General features: G+C 44.0%; 1 protein-coding gene across 1 annotated transcript in view; it reads right to left on the bottom strand.

The window, feature by feature from the left end:
- pdgfd (platelet derived growth factor d) overlaps positions 1 to 26,151 on the bottom strand; it is a gene marked incomplete at both ends in the record, with an annotated part of 185,115 nt that overhangs the window by 52,882 nt on the left and 106,082 nt on the right. The window contains one exon of the mRNA XM_080731167.1: positions 19,946 to 20,123. Coding sequence (XP_080587293.1) covers positions 19,946 to 20,123 — 178 coding nt within the window. The remainder of the gene's footprint in view (positions 1 to 19,945; positions 20,124 to 26,151) is intronic.

Raw genomic sequence — 26,151 nt, 5'->3', positions numbered from 1 at the left:
AGGGGCCCAGCATGTCCCTGACAGTGGTTCTCAACACTTTCAGGCCGCGACCCCCAAAATAATCATGTTTCAACTGGGGACCCCCCCACCCTGATGAGCACTATAAGAGTTGATGGCATTACATTTTGTATAACACAGTTCTATTGTGAAGACAGTTCTATTGACGGTTCTATTGCTTTCGGTTGTGAGCATGCAGATCAAATGGACCCATAAGGGTTCATTTAGTTCCATTAGTTCAGGTGTCAGGGGCTATGTCTATACTGAGGCGTATATTTCTGTCTAGTTTTCGGTGTAGTGTTGATTTCGTCGACTAAAACTATGACGAAAATGTTTTGTCGACTGTGTTTTTTCACTGACGAAAAATAAATAAAAACAAAATAAAAACTAAGCTGTGATGACTAAAACTAAGACTAAATATATTGACAATTTCGTCAACAAAATAAAAACTAGACTAAAACGTTAGGGAGGGACTAGTGGAGAAGAGAGTCATTTTATGTTTGGTTGCTCTTCGGTGTTGTGTGCTGAAAATAGCAGATCTACAAGCTCACAACGCGTCGCAGTGTAAAATCAGTCATTACTATGCCATCAAGGCCTGCCAAAATACATTTCAGTTGACTAAATCAACTGTAGATTTAGTCGCCTAAAATCATATATTTAATCGACTAAAATTTGACTAAACTAAAACTTTTCAGGTGACTAAATTATGACTAAAACTAAAATACATTTTATTCAAAAGACTATGACTAAAACTAAATAAAAAATTGCTGTCAAAAACAACACTGTTTCGGTGAGAGCACCAAGTAATTACATTATGCTGGAAACACCAGCATTATGATTTCACGTGATGTGTACACATCATGGCATTTTTTATCTGGGCACTGAAGTATTTTCCAACTGTGTTAGTTAAACGTGTTTTGGTATGAACATATGCATTTTAGGCCATGTTCAGGCGCTCTGTAGAGAAAACGGCGAGGTTCCGGGACATCGCTGTTGCATTTTGCTTTTTATCCAGCGTTCATATGAAGCCACATCAGGGCATGAAACGATGTAGTGTCCATGTAATTTCGCTAGGTGGCGGTGACACACGGATAGAGCCTATGTTTGCCATAACATCACATGTGTTGTCCTTTCTTGCGTTTCCCACTGTTCATACGGTGATGAGAGGGGAGACCGTTGTCAGCTTTTCCACCCAAAAATCGGGTCTTACTTTGTTCCGTTTTCAACCACCTGAAATGCCGTTGTCGTCTGTACGGAAGGCATATCTGACATTTCATTTAGCAGAATTCTCATGGGAGCGGCGTCGTGTGAACGGGGCCTAGATACCTGTGTACTGGATCCATAACTCCATGTCTGACATTTGTTATGGACGCCTGGAAATTGGTTGAAAATTCTGGGAGTTGATTTTAACAGTGGAATTAGCTTTATTTAGACGGCTCGACTTCCAAATATGGTGGCTGGGGAGACAGGTAAAGCATGTTCTAAATAATAGTCGCCGTTTCTTTATTGTCACAGGTTGCCTTCACCAGCCGTTCAAGCCCATGCAGTGAATGTAAATGTATTAAGATGCTTGGATATCTGAATGTCTTGCTGTAGAGTAGACGAATCCACATTGCGGCAATCATACTGGCGGTGTCGACTGCGACCGCTCCGTGCCGTGACACGGCGACACCGCCCCTACACGGTAGCGCTCCGTGGATTCATCTATAATCAGTGGTTCCCAAACGTTTTAGCTTGAGGCCCAAAGGAGAGATTTTATGTCTCCCTTGCGACCCAAACTAGTGAAAATAGACCATCTGTGGTTGCAAATCGTCTATTTTCACTACTTTTCTCTACTTTTAAAAGACAACTTTGTTTTTTTTACAACAAGGGTTCATATTTTAGATAGAATATTTTCATTTACTTCTTTCTATAGTTTTAGTGATTTTAACTTGCCACTTGCATGCATGCCCCAAGGTTGGGGGCCTGCATGCAAGTGGCTAAATATGTCTTGTTAGACACAATAAGCCCATTCCCAAGATGCACCGCAATCTTTCATGGGCAGATGTAACTTATGGGGGCTGGTAGTGTTACTGTAAATAGTAATAAAGAAAGTGTCGGCTTATTGTATCTAAAAGGACATATTAAGCCACTTGTACGCATGCCCCGACAGCCCGACCCTCTAAAATCAAAATACTAAAATCACTAAAACAATAGAAAGCACTTTTCTTTACTCTAATTACAATCTAAAATATGAACCCTTGTTGTAAAAAAACAAAGTCGTCCTTTAAAGTGTATCTTTTAGATGTGCAGACTTTCCTTTTTCTTTTTGTATGAATTTCTTTGCCTTCTTTTCATAAAATATAGAAGAGTTCTTTTGAAATAATTAGTATGTAGTAAAAAAAAGAAAACGTTTGGGAACCAGTGATCTAATATGAGAGACTGGCGGAGTGCTTTGCGCTCACCGCACACCTCCGCGTTCTCCAGAGCTATGCATAAATGCCACCTACTTAAACAGTCTAGTTAACTGCCAACACACGTTTTATTTACAGCAACGGCCGAGGGGAGTAGTTGCAGGGGGTGGGGTAGCAGTAGAAACATAACATTCACACTATCCATAGCTGAATGGTTAGACTCAAACGATGGGTCGGAACCCGTTTGTGGGTCGCGGACACATTTTTACGAGTAAATATTCCTTTGTTTTTCATTTCCTACACGCAACATACTTGGTCAATGGTCACCAGGGACGTGCTGGGCCCCTGATTCAGCCCGGGAAAAAGAGTTGGAGAGGCCCTCATTGCGCGCTATGGAGAGAGATCTCTCTCTATAGCGCTGCTGCTGCTACTCAAAGATTTGCCATTTCAGATCATGACAAGTGACAAGCCAGTGGGTCAATTACTGTACATGAGTTATATTTCGTCGTTGTCGGGTGGAAACCTTGTATGTCCAAAACCGTTTGTTTTGTATTTATCATTTTAAAAATGATTTAAACTAGTGAAAACAGCCAATCTACAAGCACACAACGCCTCGCGGTGCGAGGCGTTGTGTGCTTGTAGATCTGCTGTTTTTACTACTTTTGTGCAACGGCCTTGATGAAGCAGGGCTTTGCTTTGCGAAAAAAATTATAAATTTGAAACTTGGAGATACAAGGTTTCTGCCCGACACTGACGATTTACTTTGTTGGCCGCCCAGCCCCCAAAATGGAACGAAGGCTGACATTTTATTTTTAATTTTTTCCTAATGGCCGGCCTGGACCGGCCGGGAATGAACCGGCCGTTCGGGAGTTGTCCCGCTTTTCCCAATGACCAGCACGTCCCTGATGGTCACTGTTCACCCCCTGGCTGTAGTGGCTACTATGCTTGTATGATGATATGGGGGATTGACATTGTTCCACTAATGTTGTAGGGAAATAAGTCACCGTTTCCCGGAGCAAAAAAGGAAAAACAAGTGAAACAGTAGAGCTGTGTTTTGAAGCTTCTAGACTTGGAGTCATCTCTCAAAAAACATGCACACACAATCACGCACGCACCCAGGCACGCACACACACACGCACACACGCACACATGCAGGGGTGTCGCACCAAATTCTGGGCCCTGGGTACAAGGCTTCACTTCAATTATTTTATGCTTCAACTTATTGAAAAATAGCAGATATACAAGCTCACCACGCTGCGAGCTTGTAGATCTGCTGTTTTTGAAAAATCATGAAAACCTTTTGTGCTTGTCTTTGAATATTTCAAATCCTTCTAAGTTTTTTTTTTTTTTTTTTAATACATAATTATGTTTCTATGTCAGTGATGATCAAACCTTTTCATGTGTAGGACCCCCAAAATAATATGTATTTGGTCAAAGACCCCCATCTCAAAATATTTAGTTCCAGGGACCCCCCAGGAGCGAAATTTGAGTTACAAATGTTCGCTTAAAAAATATATATATAAAAAAATGTGCGCACATTTTCATGACTTTTCAAAAATAGCAGATCTACAAACTTGCGGCGCGGCACTCGGTGCCGCGCTGTGAGCTTGTATATCTGCAAATTTTTCAATAGCTAAAGTATAAAATAACGAAGGCCCCTTCAGCTTGGGCCCTGGTAACTCGGTCCCACTCTTCCCCTCCCCCTTGTGACGCCCCTGCACGCACGCACAAACAACACTGAGAGTTCAGGTGCTTTTAATTTGCTGTCTGGGTTTACATTCCTCGGACTATCTGTCAGCGAGGACGGTCTGGGAATCCCATGCGTTAGATCATATTATGGGAAACGAGACGCGCCCTACCCTACTCCCTCCCCACCGGGACTAATCTTCAACATGAAAGGGAAACTCCGTCTAAAGATAGAAATCACATATGATGTCCTGCCTCCCCCTCCCCCGTGGTCCCTAGACAAACCAATCAATATTCATAGATAACAACTGTCTCCTCCCAGAGAGAAGATATGAAGCCGGCGCAGGAGAACAAAGGTACCGATCTGTTAACCCTGCAAGGCCCACTGTCGCTTTTTGGACACATTTATATTTTATATAAAAAATTAAAAATAAAAGAGTTTAAGAATTAGTTTTCCTGTTATTTTTTCACATTAACATCACCACTGGATCATATTGTTTAGTATTACAATGCCACTGGCCAAGTATTTTGCATATAAATACAGTGGTGGCTGAGTGGTTAGTGTCCACCCCTATGACTCCGGAGGCCCCAGAGGTCGCAGGTACGATTCCCCACTCCAGCTACCACTGCCCCCCTTCCCCCTTGCGCTCCTTGTGGGCATCACTGGGTTGAGTTCAGCTGGGTCAAAGCTGATAAAAAAAGCAGCTGGGTTGTGCTGTGATATCTGAATTTCCCCCGCGGGAGGAGTAGGTATTCATTATCATTATTAAATACCCCCCCCCCCCCCCCCCCCCCCACCACAGATGCTGACATTCACACCACTTCAAGATCTCTGGAGTCCAGAGTCTGGACGCCAGTGGACGGACAACATCTCACTTTTTTCACTGTAGCTGTTCCTCACAAAAACATAAGCAAAATGCCTGTAATAATGTTTGTGGTGATCATTAGAATGTCTAGAACGTGTACATATGTTATTAAATATCCCCAAAATGAAGATTAGAGCATGATTTATGATTTATGGCTATAAAACCTTACAGCATTACATTTTTATTTTTTATTTTTTTTGCAAGTAGAAGGCCTTACAGGGTTAAATCACCGGGAGACAGGACACAATCCTGACTGTTAACCACATAAAAGGGTATTTTCACTTTTGGGGTCATTTTAAAAGTCGACTCTGGCTTTTGTAAGCACCTCCAGAAGTTGCTTGATTCTGTATTTAGAGGTTTGATATTCAGATTTCATCAGACATGACCCCTTCCTACAGGGACGTGCTGGCCATTGGGAAAAGCGGGACAATTCCCAAACGACCAGTTCATTCCCGACCGGTCCAGGCCGGCCTTTAGGAAAGAAATAAAAATAAAATGTGGGCCTTCGTTCCATTTTGGGGCTGGGCGGCCAACAAAGTAAATCGTTATTGTCGGGCAGAAACCTCGTATCTCCAAGTTTCAAATTTGTACATTTTTTCGCAAAGCAAAGTCCTGCTTCATCATACAAGGCCGTTGCACAAAAGTAGTGAAAACAGACGATCTACAAGCACACAACGCCTCGCACCGCTTCAAACGGTTTTGGACATACAAGGTTTCCACCCGACAACGACGAAATATAACTCATGTAATTGGCCCACTGGCTTGTCACTTGTCATGATCTGAAATGGCAAATCTTTGAGTAGCAGCAGCGCTAAAGAGAGAGATCTCTCTCTATAGCGCGCAATGTGGGCCTCTCCCTCTTTTTCCCGGGCTGAATCAGGGGCCCAGCACGTCCCTGCCTTCCTATCAAGTACAAGCAGGGGTGTCGCAGCAAATTCTGGGCCCTGCATGGGTACAAGGATTCACTCACATTTTGTGCTTTAACTATTGAAAAACAGCAGATATACAAGCTCTCAACGCGGCACCGAGTGCCACGCTGCGAGCTTGAAGATCTGCTTGTCTTTGAATATTTCACATTTCAAAGTTTTTTTTTTAATGTTTCTATGTCAGTGGTGCTCACGTTTTTCATGTGAAGGACCCCCAAAATGATATGCATTTGGCCACAGCAAGGCTTAGCTCAGGGGTAGAAAGACGATGGTTCCCGAAAGGGTTCCCAGTTAGAATCCGGGCTCCCCCTGAGTTAATATTGAAGAGTCCTTGAGCAAGACTCTGAACCCCTAGTTGCTTGAGCAGGTGGTGCCTTGCGCACATTGGTGCCTTCGCCATTGGTGTGTGAATGGGTGAATGTAATGCACAATCTATGTAAAGCGCCTTGGATAAAATCGCTATATAAATGCACCATCTACAAGCTCACAACGCGTCGCATGGCCACGCGTGTGAGCTTGTAGATCTGCTATTTCCACTATCATGTGCTTTAAAGGATAACTTTGTTTTTTTACAACAAGGGTCATATTTTAGATTGTAATTAGGTAAAAGAAAAGTGAGTGTTAAAATGTTTTCATTTGCTTTGTTCTTTTGTTTTATCAAGTTTACCGTGCTAAAATGTGGGGCATGCGTACGCATTGGGGCATGCGTACAAGTGGCTAATAGTATTTTTAGACACAATAAGCCAGCAGTTTCTTTATTGCTATTACAGTAACACTTCTAGTCCCCATAAGTCACATCCAACTATGAAAGGTTGCGTTGTATCTTGCGTTGTATCATGGGAATGGGCTTATTCTGTGTAAATGACATATTTAGCCACTTGTACGCATGCCCCCAACCACTGAAATTACGAATCTCTAAAACAATAGAAAGAAGTAAATGAAATAATTTTACACTCATCTTTTATATTATTTAATTACAATCTAAAAATATGAACCCTTGTTGTAAAAAACTAAAGTTGTCCTTTAAGTATAAAGTTGTCAAATATGTCAGTACACTTCTTTGCATATTTAGGTTATGTATCGTATCTGCCATGTGCAGCTTCAAAGCCTACAAGCCAAACAGAAATGTAATTGGTCAAAGACAAAAACACAATTAAATCGTAAATATTTGAGTGACAATTCATCGTCATGTATAATGGCATAACCGTGACAGCCCTACAGACGACCATACCATCATACACACCTGTTCTGTTTTCTCTTTCCACTCCAGTCTGGGACAGATTAGAGCTACTAAATGAAGCCTTGCACGCTGCTTAAGTCTAGTGGAAAGGATGAGAGCATGAACGACTGAGCCACTACTGAATGTGTGTGTGTGTGTGTGTGTGTGGTGTGTGTGTGTGTGTGTGTGTGTGTGTGTGTGTGTGTGGGGTGTGTGTGTGTGTGTGGGTGTGTGTGTGTGTGTGTGTGTGTGTCTGTGTCTGTGCACGTGCGTGGGTGATAAGGCTTTAAGAGGAGTAGACTAAAGGCAGAAAAGCTGACATCTTCCTAATGGTGTTGTTTTCATGCCTGAATAGGTAGTGTGACGTGCATGCATGCGCGCGTGTCACACTACCTATGTGTACTACCTGCACGCACGCACGCACACACACACACACACACACACACACACACACACACACACACACACACACACACACACACACACACACACACACACACACACACACAGTACTAATCCCAGTAAGACGCCTAAGGGCAAAAAGCTTTTTATGCCCATATATGGAGATCCCTAACAGAATACCTTTTATGCCCAATTATGGAGATCCCTGCTCCGAGTATCTGACATCACTAATCCCTTTTATGCCCATATATGGAGATCCATAACAGAATCCGTTTTATGCCCATATACAGTATAGAGATCCCTGCTCTGAGTATCTGACATCACTGCGATGTCACATGTGATGACACAGTGATGTGTCAGGGAACCACAGTGTCAGGCGTTACACGTATTCCGAACATACGTAAATACGGTCAAGCTGTGACAGTTCTCATAGTAGACTGCTCCCTGCGGTCGCAGCCAGTATACTGGAAGAAACTATTTAAAAGCAGCATCGAGTTCAACTCCACTAGACTGAATGAAAAGGAATGCACTTCTCCCAGTGCACATTAACATACGCCGAGTGGAAAGCAAGCCCTCTGGTATACACGGCGGAATAACAGACGACACTTTATGAGCAACTTTTACAGAAGTAATGTCTGAGCTTTTGTGCATCGCTTTGCAAAAAAACTCAAAGCGAAGAATAATTGTCTCTTTTCATGCAGTTCTGTACGAGTGCACCGAGGTAAAGACAGGACCTCTTTATCTATGCCAGGACTGGAAGGAGTACTCAGATATTTAGTTTAATCCAGTTAGTCCGGGCATAACTTTATTTTTTGATTTAGCTATTAAAAAATCACACCCGTGTGAACTGAGCGGTGGTCGTGGAGACTGCGCAACAGCAAAACATATATATATATATTGTGTGTGTGTGTGTGTGTGTGTATGTGTGTGTGTGTGTGTGTGTGTGTGTGTGTGTGTGTGTGTGTGGGTGTCTGGCCTGGCCTGAACAACAGCGCCCCTCCCTTAACATGTGTGGTCACAAAAGGTACTGTAGGCTACATACAGACACGGAGACAGACAGACAGACAGACAGACCCACACACACCGCCACGTATAGGAGCGTTGTGACCACCGCTCAAAAAAGCAGATATACAAGCTCACAGCGAGGCACCGAGTGCCGCGCTGCGAGCCTGTATAATTATCTGCTATTTTTGAAAAATCTTGAAAGTTTTTGAATATTTTGACCCGATTCTATCAGTGTCTTCTGAATCCTTATTTTTCAAAAATAGCAGATCTACAAGCTTGCAGCGTGGCACTCTGTGCCGCGCTGTGAGCTTATATTATCTGCTATTTTTCAATAGTTAAAGCATTCAATAATTCTAGGCCTAAATGGGTTAACTTTCCTCTTCTACCTCAGATTTGAACCCGCTTTTCCTGTGCAAGTGCTGAATTTTACCATTGAGCTAATAGAGCCTGCCTGCTTGCTCAGGGGATGAATTGAATCTTGTGACACGTGAGCTTTGACACGATCGAGCAGGGAGAGCTGCTGTGATCTTGTAGCCTACATGGGACTGAATGTGCTGAATGTATGCTTTGTAATAATAAACAAAATCTACAAAGTAACTTGAAGGGCAGCACAGATGCAGATGTCCGAGCCAGAATCAGAAAGACAAGAGTCGCATTCATCCAATTAAAGAACATTTGGAGCTCTAAAGAAATCAGCCAGCGGACAAAGCTCAGACTCTTCAGCTCAAACGTCAAGTCAGTGCTACTGTACGGATCAGAGACGTGGAGGACAACAAAGATTACCAGTAAGACTGCCTAAATCGAGAGATAAGCGACCGCCAGGTCGCATACACAAACTTTGGAAGGCAATGGTAGCCGATCAGGAGGGAATATGGGAAATGGGACAGATCCATGTAGAGATACTGTGTACCGGTTTGCGTGATTTTAGGGCAAAATCTGTAGGAGCAGTGTCCAAAAATGTGTCTTGCAAGAATCGGCCTCATGGTGACGCTAGAAAAGGGTCACGTGAGAAATGAGGGGTGGGGGTTGTGGTTTGGCAGCCAAGGAGTGTGTGTGTGTGTGCAACGTTTGGCATGGATCGGGGCAACGGTGGCGGAGATATGAGTAGGGCAAAAGTGTGACGTGTGACATGACGGACTGACGGACTGACAGCCGGTGGATGTTTTGATAGTAACTGCGACCTGACGGTCGCAACAAAGATGAAGGTACAAACATTCATCAACAGCTGCCTGAGGAGGATCATGCAGCATCCACTGGCCATGCAGACACCATTAGTAATAATGATCTCTGGCTGAGAGCGGGTCTACCACCAGTGGAGGAGGAGATTAAGAGGAGAAGGTGGGGATGGATCGGCCACACACTCCTGAAACCCAATACCAGCATCACAAGACAAGCCCTTAGATTAGAACCCGCAAGACACAAGAAAGAGGGGAAGGCCAAAGAACAGCTGGCGCAGGGACCTTGAGACTGACATCAAGCAGTGTGGACTGACATGGAGAGAGCTGGAAAAGAAGGCCCAGGATAGAGGACTCTGGTGGACTGTGATCGACGGTAACCTGACTGCGCCAGATAATGGCAGCAGTGCGTATGCCTGGCTGCATACCGCTCTGCTTACCATCATCTGGGATCGGTCGGGCAGACCCGATGTAAGGGGCGGGCCATTTTTTCAAATTCTTTAGCAGGTGATTGGATGGGGCCGTCTCTCTATCACAGTCTGGGAGTGCCAACTCCAACCACTCATCCACCTCCTGGGTTTCCACGTGGTCTGCAATCAGACTCTATTGGTTCAGAGCCGCTCAGAGCCCGCCCGTAGCTGCCGCTGATTGGTCCGGCCCGGGGCTTTACGAGTGTTATCAACTCTCCCAGAGAGATCTCAGATGGTAAAGTAGGGCGGTACGCTCTACTGCCACCATCTGGCGCAAGTCAGGTTAGATCAACGGCCTATGCTCCGTGAAAAGGAGCGATAAGCATAAGTAAGTATAATTAACTTGAAACTAAAGTTTTCTAATAATTGCAATGGTTGCCAAAAGTTAAATATTTGCCTCTGATATCGTCACTGTCGGTCAGAAACCTCGTATCTCCAAGTTTCAAATTTGTACTTTTTTCACCAAGTAAAGCCCTGCTTCACCATACAAGGCCGTCGCACAAAAGTAGTGAAAACAGCAGATCTACAAGCACACAAGCTGTAGATTTGCTGTTCTCACTAGTTTAATTCATTTTTAAAATGATAAATACAAAACGAACGGTCTTGGACATACAAGGTTTCCACCCAACAACGACGATATGTATAGTGGAGTTGACGAGTAAGTATTGAAAATCGGAAATACTCCAACAAAGGAGTATGAGTAAGGAAAGAGAGAGCGGGAGAGGGAGAGCGAGAGAGGGAGAGACAGACACAGAGACACAGAGGGACTGACAGAGATGAGAGAGAATATCGCTCGCTGCTGGTTTGTGGCTGATGAAGACATTTCCTGAGGTGAGCGCAGCGTGAGAGCGTTTGCAGTCAGAAAATGTTGTCAGGAGAAACCAGGGGAAAAAGTGCTTACACAGTGGAAGGAGCTACAATCAGGACACGGCCCTGCCTGCACACCAAGAAGGCATCTGACAAACGCAAGGGAAATGTCTTCATATCTCTCTATCTCCCCCCTACTCCCTCTTTCTTTGTGTGTCCCCCCTCCCTCCCTCCCTTTCTTTTTATCTCCGAACGCACCCGTGGGGTGCGCTGCGTTGTTTTCGGAGGGCTTTCTCGTGTCCTCTCTTCTTGCATCCAGTTCCCTCCAACTCGGTTGTAACAAAATTAACTAAGTAAAAAGGGGGAACCATCTTTGAATCTCGCTTTCTCTCTGTCTCTGTCTCTGTCTCTGTCTCTTTCTCTTTCTCTCTCTCTCCTTATTATATTGTAGTCAGTGGCGTTACAAGGGGGGGGGGGGGGGGGGAGTGGGACTGAGTTACTATTGAAAAATAGCAGATATACAAGCTCACAGTGCGGCACCGAGTGCCGCACTGCGAGCTTGTAGATCTGCTATTTTTTTTTTAAGTCGTGAAAAATGTTTGCAAATCTTGTAACTCAAATTTTGCTTCTGGGGGGGGGGGGTCCCTGGAAGTTGGAACTAACTATTTTGAGATGGGGGTCTGTGGCCAAATACATATCATTTTGGGGGTCCTTCACATGAAAAAGTTTGAGCACCACTGACATAGAAACATACAGACAGAAGGATTTGAAATATTCAAAGACATCACATTTTCAGCTTGTACTAGATCTGCTATTTTTCAATAGGTAAAGCACAAAATAATGCGTAATATTGCGTTCCCAGTCTAAATGGGTAAACCCCACAGTGAATCCTTGTACCCAGGGCCCAGAATTTGGTGCGACACCCCTTTTAGAGAGAGCATATTCCACGTCCTGGACGCGCTCGTGTCCCCTCCTTCCCTGACAGCGTGACAAAGCTAATCTCCTTATCTGCTCACTTGACAGGATTTTAAAAAGAACACTTCCTCGCCTCTCCTCTTCCCTTCCCGCACCCTTCTGCATCACTCCTCTACCGTCTAGTGGATGTGTGTCCATCTACTCTCTCAGCTTCAATTACGCTCCGTCGTACGCGGCTAAAAGAGCCGACCTGCAAGTTCACGGCGCGGGCGCGGCACAAGCTTGTAGGCAGGGGCGTCACAAGGGGGGGAAAAGTGGGACTGATTTACTAGGGCCCAAGGTGGGGCCTTAATTATTTTATACTTTAGCTGTTGAAAAATAGCAAGCTCACAGCACGGCTCCGAGTGCCGCGCTGCGAGCTTGTATATCTTCTATTTTTGAAAAGTTGTGAGAATTAATATTTGAAACTGAATCTTTGAATATATGAATATATGTATTTTTAAGCGGACATTTGTAACTCAAATTTTGCTTCTGGGGGGTCCCTGGAACTAAATATTTAGAGATGGGGTTCCGTGGACAAATACATCGTTTTGGGAGTCCTTCACATGAAAAGGTTTGAGCACCACTGACATACATATTTTTTTTCAAGGAAGGATTTGAAATATTGCACACATTTTCACGATTTCTCAAAAATAGCTCACAGCGCGGCACTTGGTGCCGCGATGTGAGCTTGTATATCTGCTATTTTTCAATAGTTAAAGCACAAAATGTGAGTGAATCCTTGTACCCAGGGCCCAGAATTTGGTGCAACACACCTGCTTGTAGAGCGGCTATTTTCAGCGCACGACACCGACGTAAGACTAAGTATAAATCTGACTTAATCGTTCCATCTTTCTCCTTCACTACCAAGAGGATGTGGGAGACAGGAGCAGTGTAGATAACGACTCAGTGTGTTTGCAGTCACCTCAACTGTTCCCCGTGTTACCCGGTTTGAACCGGTCTGGGGCGAGAAAACAAGCGCCGCAGAAGAACTGCACAAAACAAAACAGTGCTTTGAGTGAGTGGCAGAAATGGTGGCTAATGAAGTGAAAAGGCTTTCTATTAAAAATGAATTACTGCCATAGAGTGTTTGTTCTGTATATAGGGGTCGGCCAGGGACGTGCTGGCCATTGGGAAAAGCGGGACAACTCCCGAACGGCCGGTCCAGGCCAGCTATTAGAGAAAAAAAAAAAAAAATGTCGGCCCTTGTTCCATTTTGGGGGCTGGGCAGCCAACAAAGTAAATCGTCACTGTCGGGCAGAAACCTCGTATCTCCAAGTTTCAAATGTATACATTTTTTTCGCAAAGCAAAGCCCTGCTTCATCATACAAGGCTGTTGCACAAAAGTAGTGAAAACAGCAGATCTACAAGCACACAACGCCTCGCACCGCGAGGCTTTGTGTGCTTGTAGTTTGTCTGTTTTCACTAGTTTAAAACATTTTTTAAATGATAAATACAAAACAAACGGTTTTGGACATACAAGGTTTCCACCCGACAACGACGAAATATAACTCATGTACAATAATTGGCCCACTGGCTTGTCACTTGTCATGATCTGAAATGGCAAATCTTTGAGTAGCAGCAGTGCTATAGAGAGATCTCTCTCTATAGCGCGCAATGAGGGCCTCTCCAACTCTTTTTCCCGGGCTGAATCAGGGGCCCAGCACGTCCCTGGGGGTCTCCCTATGCCTTTCCAGCTCTTTATTAACTCTTTCACCACTTCGAACGTTAACGCTCGTCCCAATTCTGACGGCGGCGCGTTGCCAATACGAACGGCCGTTCTTTTACCTTGTTTGATGACTGTAAGCTCATGAGAGGTCGTGAGGGTGTGTACAGTAAAAAAAAAAAAAAACATCACCCGTAATGCTGCTTTCAAATCTCCACCACACGTAAACATCAATGGATGTCCAAATCACTTCCTGGCTGTATTCTGTGCACCTGATCTAGAATATGCATTTCTACGCTCTGAACGATGGAAAGAGGAGAGGGCCATTTCACATCCATTCATTGCATAAGGCTTCCTTCCCCCTGCTGTCAGTTTGGCTAAAGTACACATCTATGTGTCCACTGAAAACGATTATGTCTGGAAATCATCCATAGATATGTTTCTATAACATTGCAAAGGTAAGCTACTTTTTGATGGCACCAGCAAAAATATTTATTTTTTAAATATGGCAGTAGAACTGTTAAAGGACAACTTTGTTTTAGCTTTTTACAATAATGGTTCATATTTTAGATTGTAATTAGAGGAAAGAAAAGAAGAGTCTTGACATGTTTTCATTTACTGCTTTCTATCGTTTTATCCATTTTAGAGAGTTTAATTTCAGTGGGTGGGGGCATGCGTGCACGTGGCTAAATATGTCTTTTTAGACACAATGAGACGACAAATTCTACAGCAACACTACTAGCCTCCATAAGTCACACCTAACCATGAAAACCATGCGGTGCATGTAGGGGCATATTGTGTCTAAAAAGACATGTTTAGCCACTACACATGCCCCCAACAACTGAAATCAAACTTGCTAAATTGGCTAAAGAAGTAAATGAAAACATTGTAAAACTCATATTTTCTTTTCTCTAATTGCAATCTAAAACATGAACCCTTGTTTTAAAAAAAAAAAGTTGTCCTTTAACTCATTCACTGCAAGAATATTTAAACAATTAAACCACTAACCACGGCCATCTATTTTCAAGTAGTCACAGAATATTTTTTAAATTTTCAATCGATTCCCCTATTGGACACGGACACTTTCTGTGCTTCCGTGAAAGAATACGCTGCTCGTTTGGGCCATGCAATCCATGGTTATGACCGATTGAAAAATCCACTGTTTTCACAAACACGAGTAAGAACACGGAAGCGGAGAAAAAGACTATTATGTGAAAAAACTTAATAGGAAGCGGAGGGAGTTCCAGAAGCGGAGGGAGTTCCAGTTTTTCGATGACGTCGTTTCTTATGTTCTTGTTCTGCTGTGATTCCATTTTACACCAGATGGGGCTGGTCGCTAAACAAAAACATTGTTTACATTGATTACAATCCTGTGACCCACACAAATGTTGATGAGTTGAAACTCTCTCCTCCACATGAGGCTAATACTGTACAATAGGCAGGGAGGAGATGAGTTCTGGGAGTTTAAGGAGCAACCTCATTTATTTTTTGAGAGGTCTGCAACTTTTTTTTATTGTATTTATTAGTATCTATGGGATTCTAGTCTACTAGAATATGCAGGTGTAATCAAAACATCATTGAACAAGTGCCACTGTCAAGATTTGCTTCTATCAGCGAATGTGGATACCGGTATTCAGGCTAAATTGTACTATTACATTTTCCTTTGAGATAAATTGTAAAGCCATACTCTCTCCAGATAAGATAAATAACTTCTTCCTTGACTGTGATTTCAGAGCCACTTATCACCACCCTGAACCAAGGAGACGTCTTTAGTTTTGCATTTCGTTGTTTTCAGGCAGAAAACTTTATTCTTTTTACATCCTACCCTACTTGAGCGTCACACAGAAGCAGCTGATCCACAAGTGCAAACCATGGGGCGAAGCGACACGTTTTGAGCTTGCAGCTTGATCTGCTGCTTTTGCTATTTTTGAATTTGAAGCCGACAGAGACGATTTGATAATAATTAATACTCCTTTTTCGGTATTTGTCACTGTATATTTGCATTTACGGCAAAAAGCAGTTAGGGGTTAAGGGTTACTGCTCAGGGTCGGGTCTCAAACTTGGAATTGTCTGCTTCCCAGGTGGGTTCAGTACCCATTCAGCTATGGCCAGTGGTGTGTTCTAGACTCTTTTTGAGGGCATACTATAATCTATGATCCGTGGCTATTCGTGTGGCCAGCGCATACACCAGTGCATAATGCCTCATTATACGCTACTTTGAAAGGTTCACAGGGGCATACTCTTTTTTGATTTTTTTACGTCTTATACTGCGTATAACCGTATGACAGGTAGAACACAGCACTGGCTATGGTTGCCCCTTTTGACAACGATGAGTATCAACTCTGTTTGGCAAGAAGGAGAGACAGTGAAAAGCCTTCTATTGCAGACTGACTGAATCATACTATAAACTAGGGATGTCACTAACGGTTTATCCAGTAACCGGTTAGCCGTCAGCATTAACCGGTTAATTAACGGTTTTTAATTATTATTTTTAAATTTTTTAATTTCATTATTATTATTATTTTTTAACACAGAATTAATGTTGGTAGACGAATGGTAGACATTTAGTTATGCTCCTTTGAAAGACAAACAAAAAGACGGATTTAACAATAAAAATAAATAGTTCTAGGCTTAATCATCAATAAACAACAAGCATCGCCTGCGCGTTTCAACAAGTGGTCGGCGGCGGTGCCTATTCTGCCTTTCAAACAAACAAGCTCTAGCCTAGGCTGAGCATTTTTATTGAGAACCATTGACATGACGACGAGTTCTGTTGTGTACGAGTCTGCAGAGAAAACTCTTCCGAGATGAAAATGGCAGATCTACAAGCTCACAGCGCGTCGCGTTCTGCGACTCACGGCTTGTGATTGAGCATCGCTGTTGCCTCATGTCGCTGCTGTATTTGAGAAAGATACTGTCGTCTACACTCCTTTCCTTTTGAAATGCTCCCAGACCGAAATAACTCTGTTGGCTACGTGTTCTGTTTTGTGTATTCCGACGCTCGTTGTCTGATCCTCCCCGGACCACACTGTGGCACAGCACAGACCCCACTGCGTAACACTAAAACAGCTGTCTCTCATTCACTGTTCGATTGGACATGACATAAGACTACTTACTCTCTTGCGCCTCCCAGAGTCTGTTTGACAAAATCACATCTCCATAGCCAAAAACACTATGCAGGTCCAGGAAAATGCGATCATATTATTATGAAAATTAACCGTGAAACCGTTAAGCATGACCGGTTATTTCTTAACGGTCGGCTAACCGGTTAACCGGTTAACCGCTGACATCCCTACTATAAACGCATCACCCATCCATACTTGATCATACTACAGCGTCACACAAAAGTATCAAAAGTAGTTGCAAGCTCGAAACGCGGCATGCACGCTTTTCAAGCTCGTAGATCTGCTACTTTTGCTATGTTTTTAATTTGAATCCTTCAAAAAGTAACAGTTTGGGATCTATGATGATTCCACCCGACGATATTATAAAAAGGAGGGCCTAAAAAGGCTCCCTTGTGTTGGTGGTTGAGGTGAGGACAATGGTTCCATTTACACCCAGCATGTATTCTCTGCCCTCTAGAGCTAAGACCTAAAAGATGAATTCACAATTTATAATAAGGTTGTTTTAACACCTTCTAAGCCTGGTCGTACTCCCTCGGACTTCCTACTGGGTCCCATCAGCCACACGTCTATTCCCGGACTTTTGATATAAATGATAATAATTTAAAAAAAAAACATCGGAAATTCTTCTCTGTGTCTTTTTGGAGCTATCTGAAACGGTTAATATGCTCTCACAGTCATTTTCTGGTGCTGGGTGTGATACTCGTAATATCCAGCAGGCCACGCCGTTGACTCACATTCTGGATGGATGGCTGGCCAGGAGTGGCCATGAACTCTCCCCAGTGTTGAAACTCAACAAGAAAGACACACAAGATGGCTACTCTTTGTCTCTGTTCGTGGATCGCGGTTTCAATCACGTTCGGGCGCCGCTTCTCTATCGCTCCTTTCCCTGCTTCGCCGCACGTAAACGAATGGAATTGATCTCCCCTCCGCCTCGCCAAAGTAAGATCGCCGACCTCTGCAGGATGAATATGTACGCTGTATCGAGCACTCCATTACGTGTTGTTATCATGTGGGCTTTGTTTTTTTAAAACATGTTTGTAAATAAATGGCTTATTTCTTCGGCGCTACCTCTGTTCAGAGGGTTCTGCCGCGGCTTGCAACGTGTTAAAATCAAATAATGTTTATCGTGTAGAATTCCTTTTGGGGGTAACAATGCAGCATAACCTTACCATACTTGAAATCCTATAATGTGATCTGACAGATAGAGCCATTTGTAGAATTAGATTTTCTGAAACCATATTGAAATTCAAACGGCGGTGTTTTCGTTCGTTTTACGATCCTATCAATTACCTTTTGATATTGAGCACAGCAAGGAGACAAGGTGGTGGTGGGTTTTTTACTCTGGCCCATTTGAATTCCAGCGGTGTGGCAAACATTTTGCACTTACATTTTGCAAAAAATATCAATAAAGTAGTATCAATAGTATGCATAAAATGTCCCGTTACACATGTTCAAAATGTATAAAATATAGTTTGAGAAATAGCTGACCTACAAGCTCACAATGTGTCACATCGCAACGCATTGTGAGCTTGTAGATCTGCTATTTTCAAATGGCCGAACTATAATAGGGCTGAAGTGGTTAATGTATGCTTTGTAATAATAATAAAAATCTACATGGTAACTAAAGCTTTCATATAATTGTAGTGGATTGTAAGTTATATTAAAGCCCGCTGACACGCCCCAAAATTATAATAGTATGATACAGTAGGTCACGTGGTCTCTCTGAAAACGGTCTGAAATAGTCTGAAACTCATGTCACAGTGTAATCTGCCCCTCGCCCCCCCAACAACAGCTGACCAGTAAAGTAAATAGTCTAAGTACAGTCAATTCATTTGATTGGCTTATAATTGCGCATTCTCACAATGACAACATTAACATATTAACTAATATTTTAAGATTTATTTTTAAAATGACAGTACCCCTTTAGAAGACAGTCCTTTTAAGCAAAAGTACTTTACAACACTGTAGAACTGCTTAGGAAGGTGACCTTGTTCAAGGTTTGTTATGTTTTATGCAGGGAGTGATGACTTCAGTTGCACGTCGTAAAAAGCGTCTGGGAATGTTATGACCTGTAGCTTAGAATGCTTTCAGGGCTTTGAGCTTTCTAAGTACTGTACCTCTTTATCAGACGCTTCTTAGAATCTATTCTTTGTAAAGCGGACCTGAGTTACTTTTTTATGTGTTGCTAGACATAAACAATTAATTAAACTGTCGGCTACTTTGAATATTTTGGGATATAACTGTGCCTCCAATATCCAGGTTTAGGTTGAGTTTTTCTTGTCAGTATTCCATCATGTTTTATGGTGGTTCTTATTCTCAGCTAAACCTTATCATTGAAGAAAGCTATCATTGATTTATGTTTCATTCCATAAACCTTGTTTTTACAAGTTTGTATTGTATTAATTGCACGGCTCGTTTGAATGCTTGATTCTGATTGGTCAATCGCTGAAATAAGAGGTCTGATATTCTGGATTTCTGGATCTTGTGCTGTATCCAACGTGTCAGCCATGTAAACAAACATACAGCGACATATAGAACTAAGTGTTGCTCTCAAGAATGTTTTTGAAAACGTTTGAAGTGAGAAATAGACAATGCAGTAACCAAATATGGATTCTATTTGATCAACACTTCCCGTTTGCATCGAGGCGACGTTGTGCCCTGCGGACGGCCAGTGCAACACTTTCACTACTGCAAGTGTAACAGAGGTGATCCGAACCTCCCCACCCTGCTTCGAACCCAGGTCTCCCGTGTGAAAGTCCAATATCTAAACCATTACTCCAAAGGGATATCCCTATGGAATGAGAGCAGACTAGACTTTTGAGGCTTCAGGCTGGGGCTGCGACTCTCTCCGCCACACTCACCCCCCTTTGACCTCCTCCTACGGGGAAGCCCGGATCCGGGTCACGGCACCAATGTAACGGAGGTGATCCGAACCTCCCCACCCGGCGTCTAACGAGAGCAGATACTAGACTTTTGAATCTTCAGGCTGGGGCTGCGACTCTCTCCGCCACACAAGCAAGGAAATATTTAGTTTTTTTTTTCCACTTAATGTATTAATGTATTTTGTAAGTAACCGTGCGATAAGTGGGATAACATCTCGTTCAGCGGTCATTATGGAGTGATAGGAGCCCTTCAGGTTGATATGCCACCAGATACTGTATCATAATGACCGCTGAGCGAGATGTTATCCCTTACTTGTAGTAGGGACCCCCTGTTGAAGAGACATGGTGTAAATATGTGTCGTTGGGCCTCACCAGCAGTGAGTAGTAGACCTTGAATCCGGGCTTGGCCACAAAGTAGTCGTCGGACTTGAACGTGACTCGGAGCATGTCCGACTTGGAGGTGAGTCGGGGCGGGGCTTTCTGACCGCACCAACGCCCCCAGATGATGGTGCTGGTCTCCGATTGGTCCTCCACCTCGACAAAGTCATACCTGGAGGGGAGGGGGAGGAGGTGAGAGGCAGAGAAAGGTATAGAGGTCAAACACCATGGAATAATGAATGACAACGTAATGAGTCTCTTAATGGACATTTAACAAAGTACATTTAACCGAATACGGTACTTGAGTGCATGTTGAGTATTTGAACTTTTACTTGAGTATTTTCTTTTTTCCAACATCTGGTATTGTCCGGTATGAAGTGTCCCGGACAAATCGTTTGACCAAAAATTTGATTTTGACGTTGTGAGCTTGTAGGTCTGCTATTTTCCCTATTAACTCTCCTACTGCCAGATTATTTATTTATTTATTGGGTCTGGCGCCATCAAAAAGCGGCTTACCTTTGCGACGTTATAGTAGATAGACAGACAGACATTTTTTTTTTTTTTTTTGGGTTGTGCAATAGTGCACTTTGGTCTGCCAGGCAGCAGAGGGCGGCGTCATGCGAGAATGAATGTGAATTTGCCTGTTATGTGTTGAAGAAGAAGAAGACCAGTCACTGGCCACAGAGCCTCAGAGCCAGAGAAAATCAACAAGGAAGTGAATTGTTCTCCGTTGATGTTAACGCATAATGGATTTTTTACACCATCACCGCGGAAAATGTGTTTACAGTAGACGGCCGCGCGACGCCTCATCAGCTTACAGTCATCAGACGAACGAACCGAACGAGCGCCGTATTGGCATCGAGGTTCTGTAAAAAATGGGGCGAACGTGAACGTTCGAAGCGGCGGGAGAGTTAATGTATATATATATATATATATATATATATTTTTTAACTCAAGTACAAATTTGACAGAGCAACTTTCACTGCAGTTGAGTATTATTTGACCAGGAGTATCTATCCACCTGTTTCCGCGATAATTTACTGTAACAGCAGACATACAAGCTCACGTCGCGTCGCAGATGCAACCGCTGTGAGCTTGTAGATCACACTTGGCGGCGATGCCGGAACTGCCGCACACCTTCTGCGCAATGCAGGATTGGACGTTGGAAACTTGTGAATGGCCTACTTTGACTCACGTACTGGGATTGAGTACTCTGTCCACCAGTGCTAATAAATATCAACGTAACAAGTCTCTAATAGCATCATAAAGGTTCACACAACGCGTTTGGCTTCAAAAACTGATGACTCGTGGTAAGAATGCACTCACGCATGGATGGAGGGATGGCTAGATGGAGAGGGGGGGAGGGAGGGATGGACAGAAGACAGAAGGGAGGGAAACAGTGACTCGACAGTTTTCCATGAGAACACATTTTTCTTGGGATAACTTTTGCTGGCGTGACTTTGACTAAACAGTCCAGCAGTCAATGTAGCAGTCAATTAGCGGGGCCATCGATCAAACGCAACATAACGCACGCACGCTCACGTACACTCACGCATACACACATGCACACACACACGCACGCACGCACGCACGCACGCACGCACACACACACACACACACACACACACACACACACACACACACACACACACACAGTCAGTGGTGTGAAAAAGACATGAAACACAGCCAAATAGCTCCCCCCCTCTCTCTCTCTCTCTCTCTCTCTCTCTCTCTCTCTCTTTCTTTCTCTCTCTCCCTCTCTCTACCTTCCTCCCATCTTTTCTCCCACCTCTCTACTCCTCTTTTCTCTGTTCCCTTCATCCTTCTCTCCCTCCCTCCTATACTCCCCCTTTCCTTTGTAAGCAAAGTGCTTACAAAGACAGCTGAGTTGCAAACAAGGGTTTTTAAAAAAAATCAAACCTCGGTTCGAAGTGGAGCGGTGAATTTGAGCAGCTGTACCCTATGTGAGTGAGTGAGTGAGTGTAAACTGTGCCTGTGAGTGAGTGGTGAGTGTGCCTGGCCTGCACAAAACAGCGCCCCTCCTTTAACTAGTGTGTTGTGTGTGGCCACTCAAGGTATTGCCAGACTACGGACGGACGGACACAGCCAGCCAGCCAGCCACATACCCACGGATATACCTGTTCATTGGGAGCGCTTTCACCGCTCCAAAAAGCCTCTCCCCTGAACCCTCAAGGACAAACTCTTCCTTGCCAAGAAAAAAAGAACTTCCTCCCTTCATCCCTCACTCCATTGGCCCCCCCTAAAAAAACACCTTTTCAGCATCCAATTCCAGTACAATGCTGCAATGGACTCTCTATCATTCTCGCACAGGGCTGTTAAAAGTACAATATTTTGTCTTTGAAATGTGGTGAAGTGAAATTCAAGTATCTAAAAAAAACACAAACTCTCACAAGTTACAGATACTGAATAAACCTGAAATTAAAGCAACGGACGCACAGAAAAAATATAAAATCTCATACTACTGTATGTAGTTTTTATCAATAACCTGTATTATAATGTCATTTGAACTTGTAAGACGTGTGTCATTGATTGAGTTACCAAACAATAAGTGTGACACCATCCCTTAAAGGGTTATTCCCCCCTAAAACATGATTATCAGGTATTATGATTGCCAGACCCATGAAATGGGTAGGCCTACATAAGCAAATGTCGGTCTGTCTGTCCGGGTTTTCTATATAAAGGGTATATATGATGATGACATGATGATGACATGCCTATAAAAGGTATGATGTCATAAATGATGATGACAGACAGGGGGTCTGGCACAACCAGGTTGACCTGGTCTAATTAACCCTAACCCTAGCCCTAGCCCTATCCCTCAGGTCCAGTTCCATGGTATTAGTAGTTATTAACCCTAACCCTAGCCCTAGCCCTATCCCTATCCCTCAGGTCCAGTTCCATGGTATTAGTAGTTATTAACCCTAACCCTAACCCTAGCCCTAGCCCTATCCCCCAGGTCCAGTTCCATGGTATTAGTAGTTATTAACCCTAACCCTAGCCCTATCCCTATCCCTCAGGTCCAGTTCCATGGTATTAGTAGTTATTAACCCTAATCCTAGCCCTATCCCTAGCCCTCAGGTCCAGTTCCATGGTATTAGTAGTTATTAACCCTAACCCTAGCCCTAGCCCTAGCCCTCAGGTCCAGTTCCATGGTATTAGTAGTTATTAACCCTAACCCTAGCCCTATCCCTAGCCCTCAGGTCCAGTTCCATGGTATTAGTAGTTATTAACCCTAACCCTAGCCCTAGCCCTCAGGTCCAGTTCCATGGTATTAGTAGTTATTAACCCTAACCCTAGCCCTAACCCTAGCCCTCAGGTCCAGTTCCATGGTATTAGTAGTTATTAACCCTAGCCCTAGCCCTAGCCCTAGCCCTCAGGTCCAGTTCCATGGTATTAGTAGTTATTAACCCTAACCCTAGCCCTAGCCCTATCCCTCAGGTCCAGTTCCATGGTATTAGTAGTTATTAACCCTAACCCTAGCCCTAGCCCTATCCCTCAGGTCCAGTTCCATGGTATTAGTAGTTATTAACCCTAACCCTAACCCTAGCCCTATCCCTCAGGTCCAGTTCCATGGTATTAGTAGTTATTAACCCTAACCCTAGCCCTAGCCCTATCCCTCAGGTCCAGTTCCATGGTATTAGTAGTTATTAACCCTAACCCTAGCCCTAGCCCTAGCCCTCAGGTCCAGTTCCATGGTATTAGTAGTTATTAACCCTAACCCTAGCCCTATCCCTAGCCCTCAGGTCCAGTTCCATGGTATTAGTAGTTATTAACCCTAACCCTAGCCCTAGCCCTAGCCCTCAGGTCCAGTTCCATGGTATTAGTAGTTATTAACCCTAACCCTAGCCCTAGCCCTCAGGTCCAGTTCCATGGTATTAGTAGTTATTAACCCTAACCCTAGCCCTAGCCCTCAGGTCCAGTTCCATGGTATTAGTAGTTATTAACCCTAACCCTAGCCCTAGCCCTCAGGTCCAGTTCCATGGTATTAGTAGTTATTAACCCTAACCCTAGCCCTAGCCCTAGCCCTCAGGTCCAGTTCCATGGTATTAGTAGTTATTAACCCTAACCCTAGCCCTAGCCCTCAGGTCCAGTTCCATGGTATTAGTAGTTATTAACCCTAACCCTAGCCCTAGCCCTCAGGTCCAGTTCCATGGTATTAGTAGTTATTAACCCTAACCCTAGCCCTAGCCCTAGCCCTCAGGTCCAGTTCCATGGTATTAGTAGTTATTAACCCTAACCCTAGCCCTAGCCCTAGACCTCAGGTCCAGTTCCATGGTATTAGTAGTTATTAACCCTAACCCTAGCCCTAGCCCTAGCCCTCAGGTCCAGTTCCATGGTATTAGTAGTTATTAACCCTAACCCTAGCCCTAGCCCTAGCCCTCAGGTCCAGTTCCATGGTATTAGTAGTTATTAACCCTAACCCTAACCCTAGCCCTAGCCCTATCCCTCAGGTCCAGTTCCATGGTATTAGTAGTTATTAACCCTAACCCTAGCCCTATCCCTATCCCTCAGGTCCAGTTCCATGGTATTAGTAGTTATTAACCCTAACCCTAGCCCTATCCCTAGCCCTCAGGTCCAGTTCCATGGTATTAGTAGTTATTAACCCTAACCCTAGCCCTAGCCCTAGCCCTCAGGTCCAGTTCCATGGTATTAGTAGTTATTAACCCTAACCCTAGCCCTATCCCTAGCCCTCAGGTCCAGTTCCATGGTATTAGTAGTTATTAACCCTAACCCTAGCCCTAGCCCTATCCCTCAGGTCCAGTTCCATGGTATTAGTAGTTATTAACCCTAACCCTAACCCTAGCCCTATCCCTCAGGTCCAGTTCCATGGTATTAGTAGTTATTAACCCTAACCCTAGCCCTAGCCCTAGCCCTCAGGTCCAGTTCCATGGTATTAGTAGTTATTAACCCTAACCCTAGCCCTAGCCCTAGCCCTCAGGTCCAGTTCCATGGTATTAGTAGTTATTAACCCTAACCCTAGCCCTAGCCCTAGCCCTCAGGTCCAGTTCCATGGTATTAGTAGTTATTAACCCTAACCCTAGCCCTAGCCCTAGCCCTCAGGTCCAGTTCCATGGTATTAGTAGTTATTAACCCTAACCCTAGCCCTAGCCCTCAGGTCCAGTTCCATGGTATTAGTAGTTATTAACCCTAACCCTAGCCCTAGCCCTCAGGTCCAGTTCCATGGTATTAGTAGTTATTAACCCTAACCCTAGCCCTAGCCCTCAGGTCCAGTTCCATGGTATTAGTAGTTATTAACCCTAACCCTAGCCCTAGCCCTCAGGTCCAGTTCCATGGTATTAGTAGTTATTAACCCTAACCCTAGCCCTAGCCCTAGCCCTCAGGTCCAGTTCCATGGTATTAGTAGTTATTAACCCTAACCCTAGCCCTAGCCCTAGCCCTCAGGTCCAGTTCCATGGTATTAGTAGTTATTAACCCTAACCCTAGCCCTAGCCCTAGACCTCAGGTCCAGTTCCATGGTATTAGTAGTTATTAACCCTAACCCTAGCCCTAGCCCTAGCCCTCAGGTCCAGTTCCAAGGTATTAGTAGTTATTAACCCTAACCCTAGCCCTAGCCCTCAGGTCCAGTTCCATGGTATTAGTAGTTATTAACCCTAACCCTATCCCTAGCCCTCAGGTCCAGTTCCATGGTATTAGTAGTTATTAACCCTAACCCTAGCCCTATCCCTAGCCCTCAGGTCCAGTTCCATGGTATTAGTAGTTATTAACCCTAACCCTAACCCTAGCCCTAGCCCTCAGGTCCAGTTCCATGGTATTAGTAGTTATTAACCCTAACCCTATCCCTAGCCCTCAGGTCCAGTTCCATGGTATTAGTAGTTATTAACCCTAACCCTAGCCCTATCCCTAGCCCTCAGGTCCAGTTCCATGGTATTAGTAGTTATTAACCCTAACCCTAACCCTAGCCCTATCCCTCAGGTCCAGTTCCATGGTATTAGTAGTTATTAACCCTAACCCTAACCCTAGCCCTAGCCCTCAGGTCCAGTTCCATGGTATTAGTAGTTATTAACCCTAACCCTAGCCCTAGCCCTCAGGTCCAGTTCCATGGTATTAGTTATTAACCCTAACCCTAGCCCTAGCCCTAGCCCTCAGGTCCAGTTCCATGGTATTAGTAGTTATTAACCCTAACCCTAGCCCTATCCCTAGCCCTCAGGTTCAGTTCC

This window comes from Nannobrachium achirus (genome assembly GCF_963921795.1).
Source record: "Nannobrachium achirus genome assembly, chromosome: 8".
Taxonomy (NCBI): domain Eukaryota; kingdom Metazoa; phylum Chordata; class Actinopteri; order Myctophiformes; family Myctophidae; genus Nannobrachium; species Nannobrachium achirus.
The sequence above is the reverse complement of the archived record's forward strand: the minus strand, read 5'-3'. Positions and strand labels throughout refer to the sequence as shown.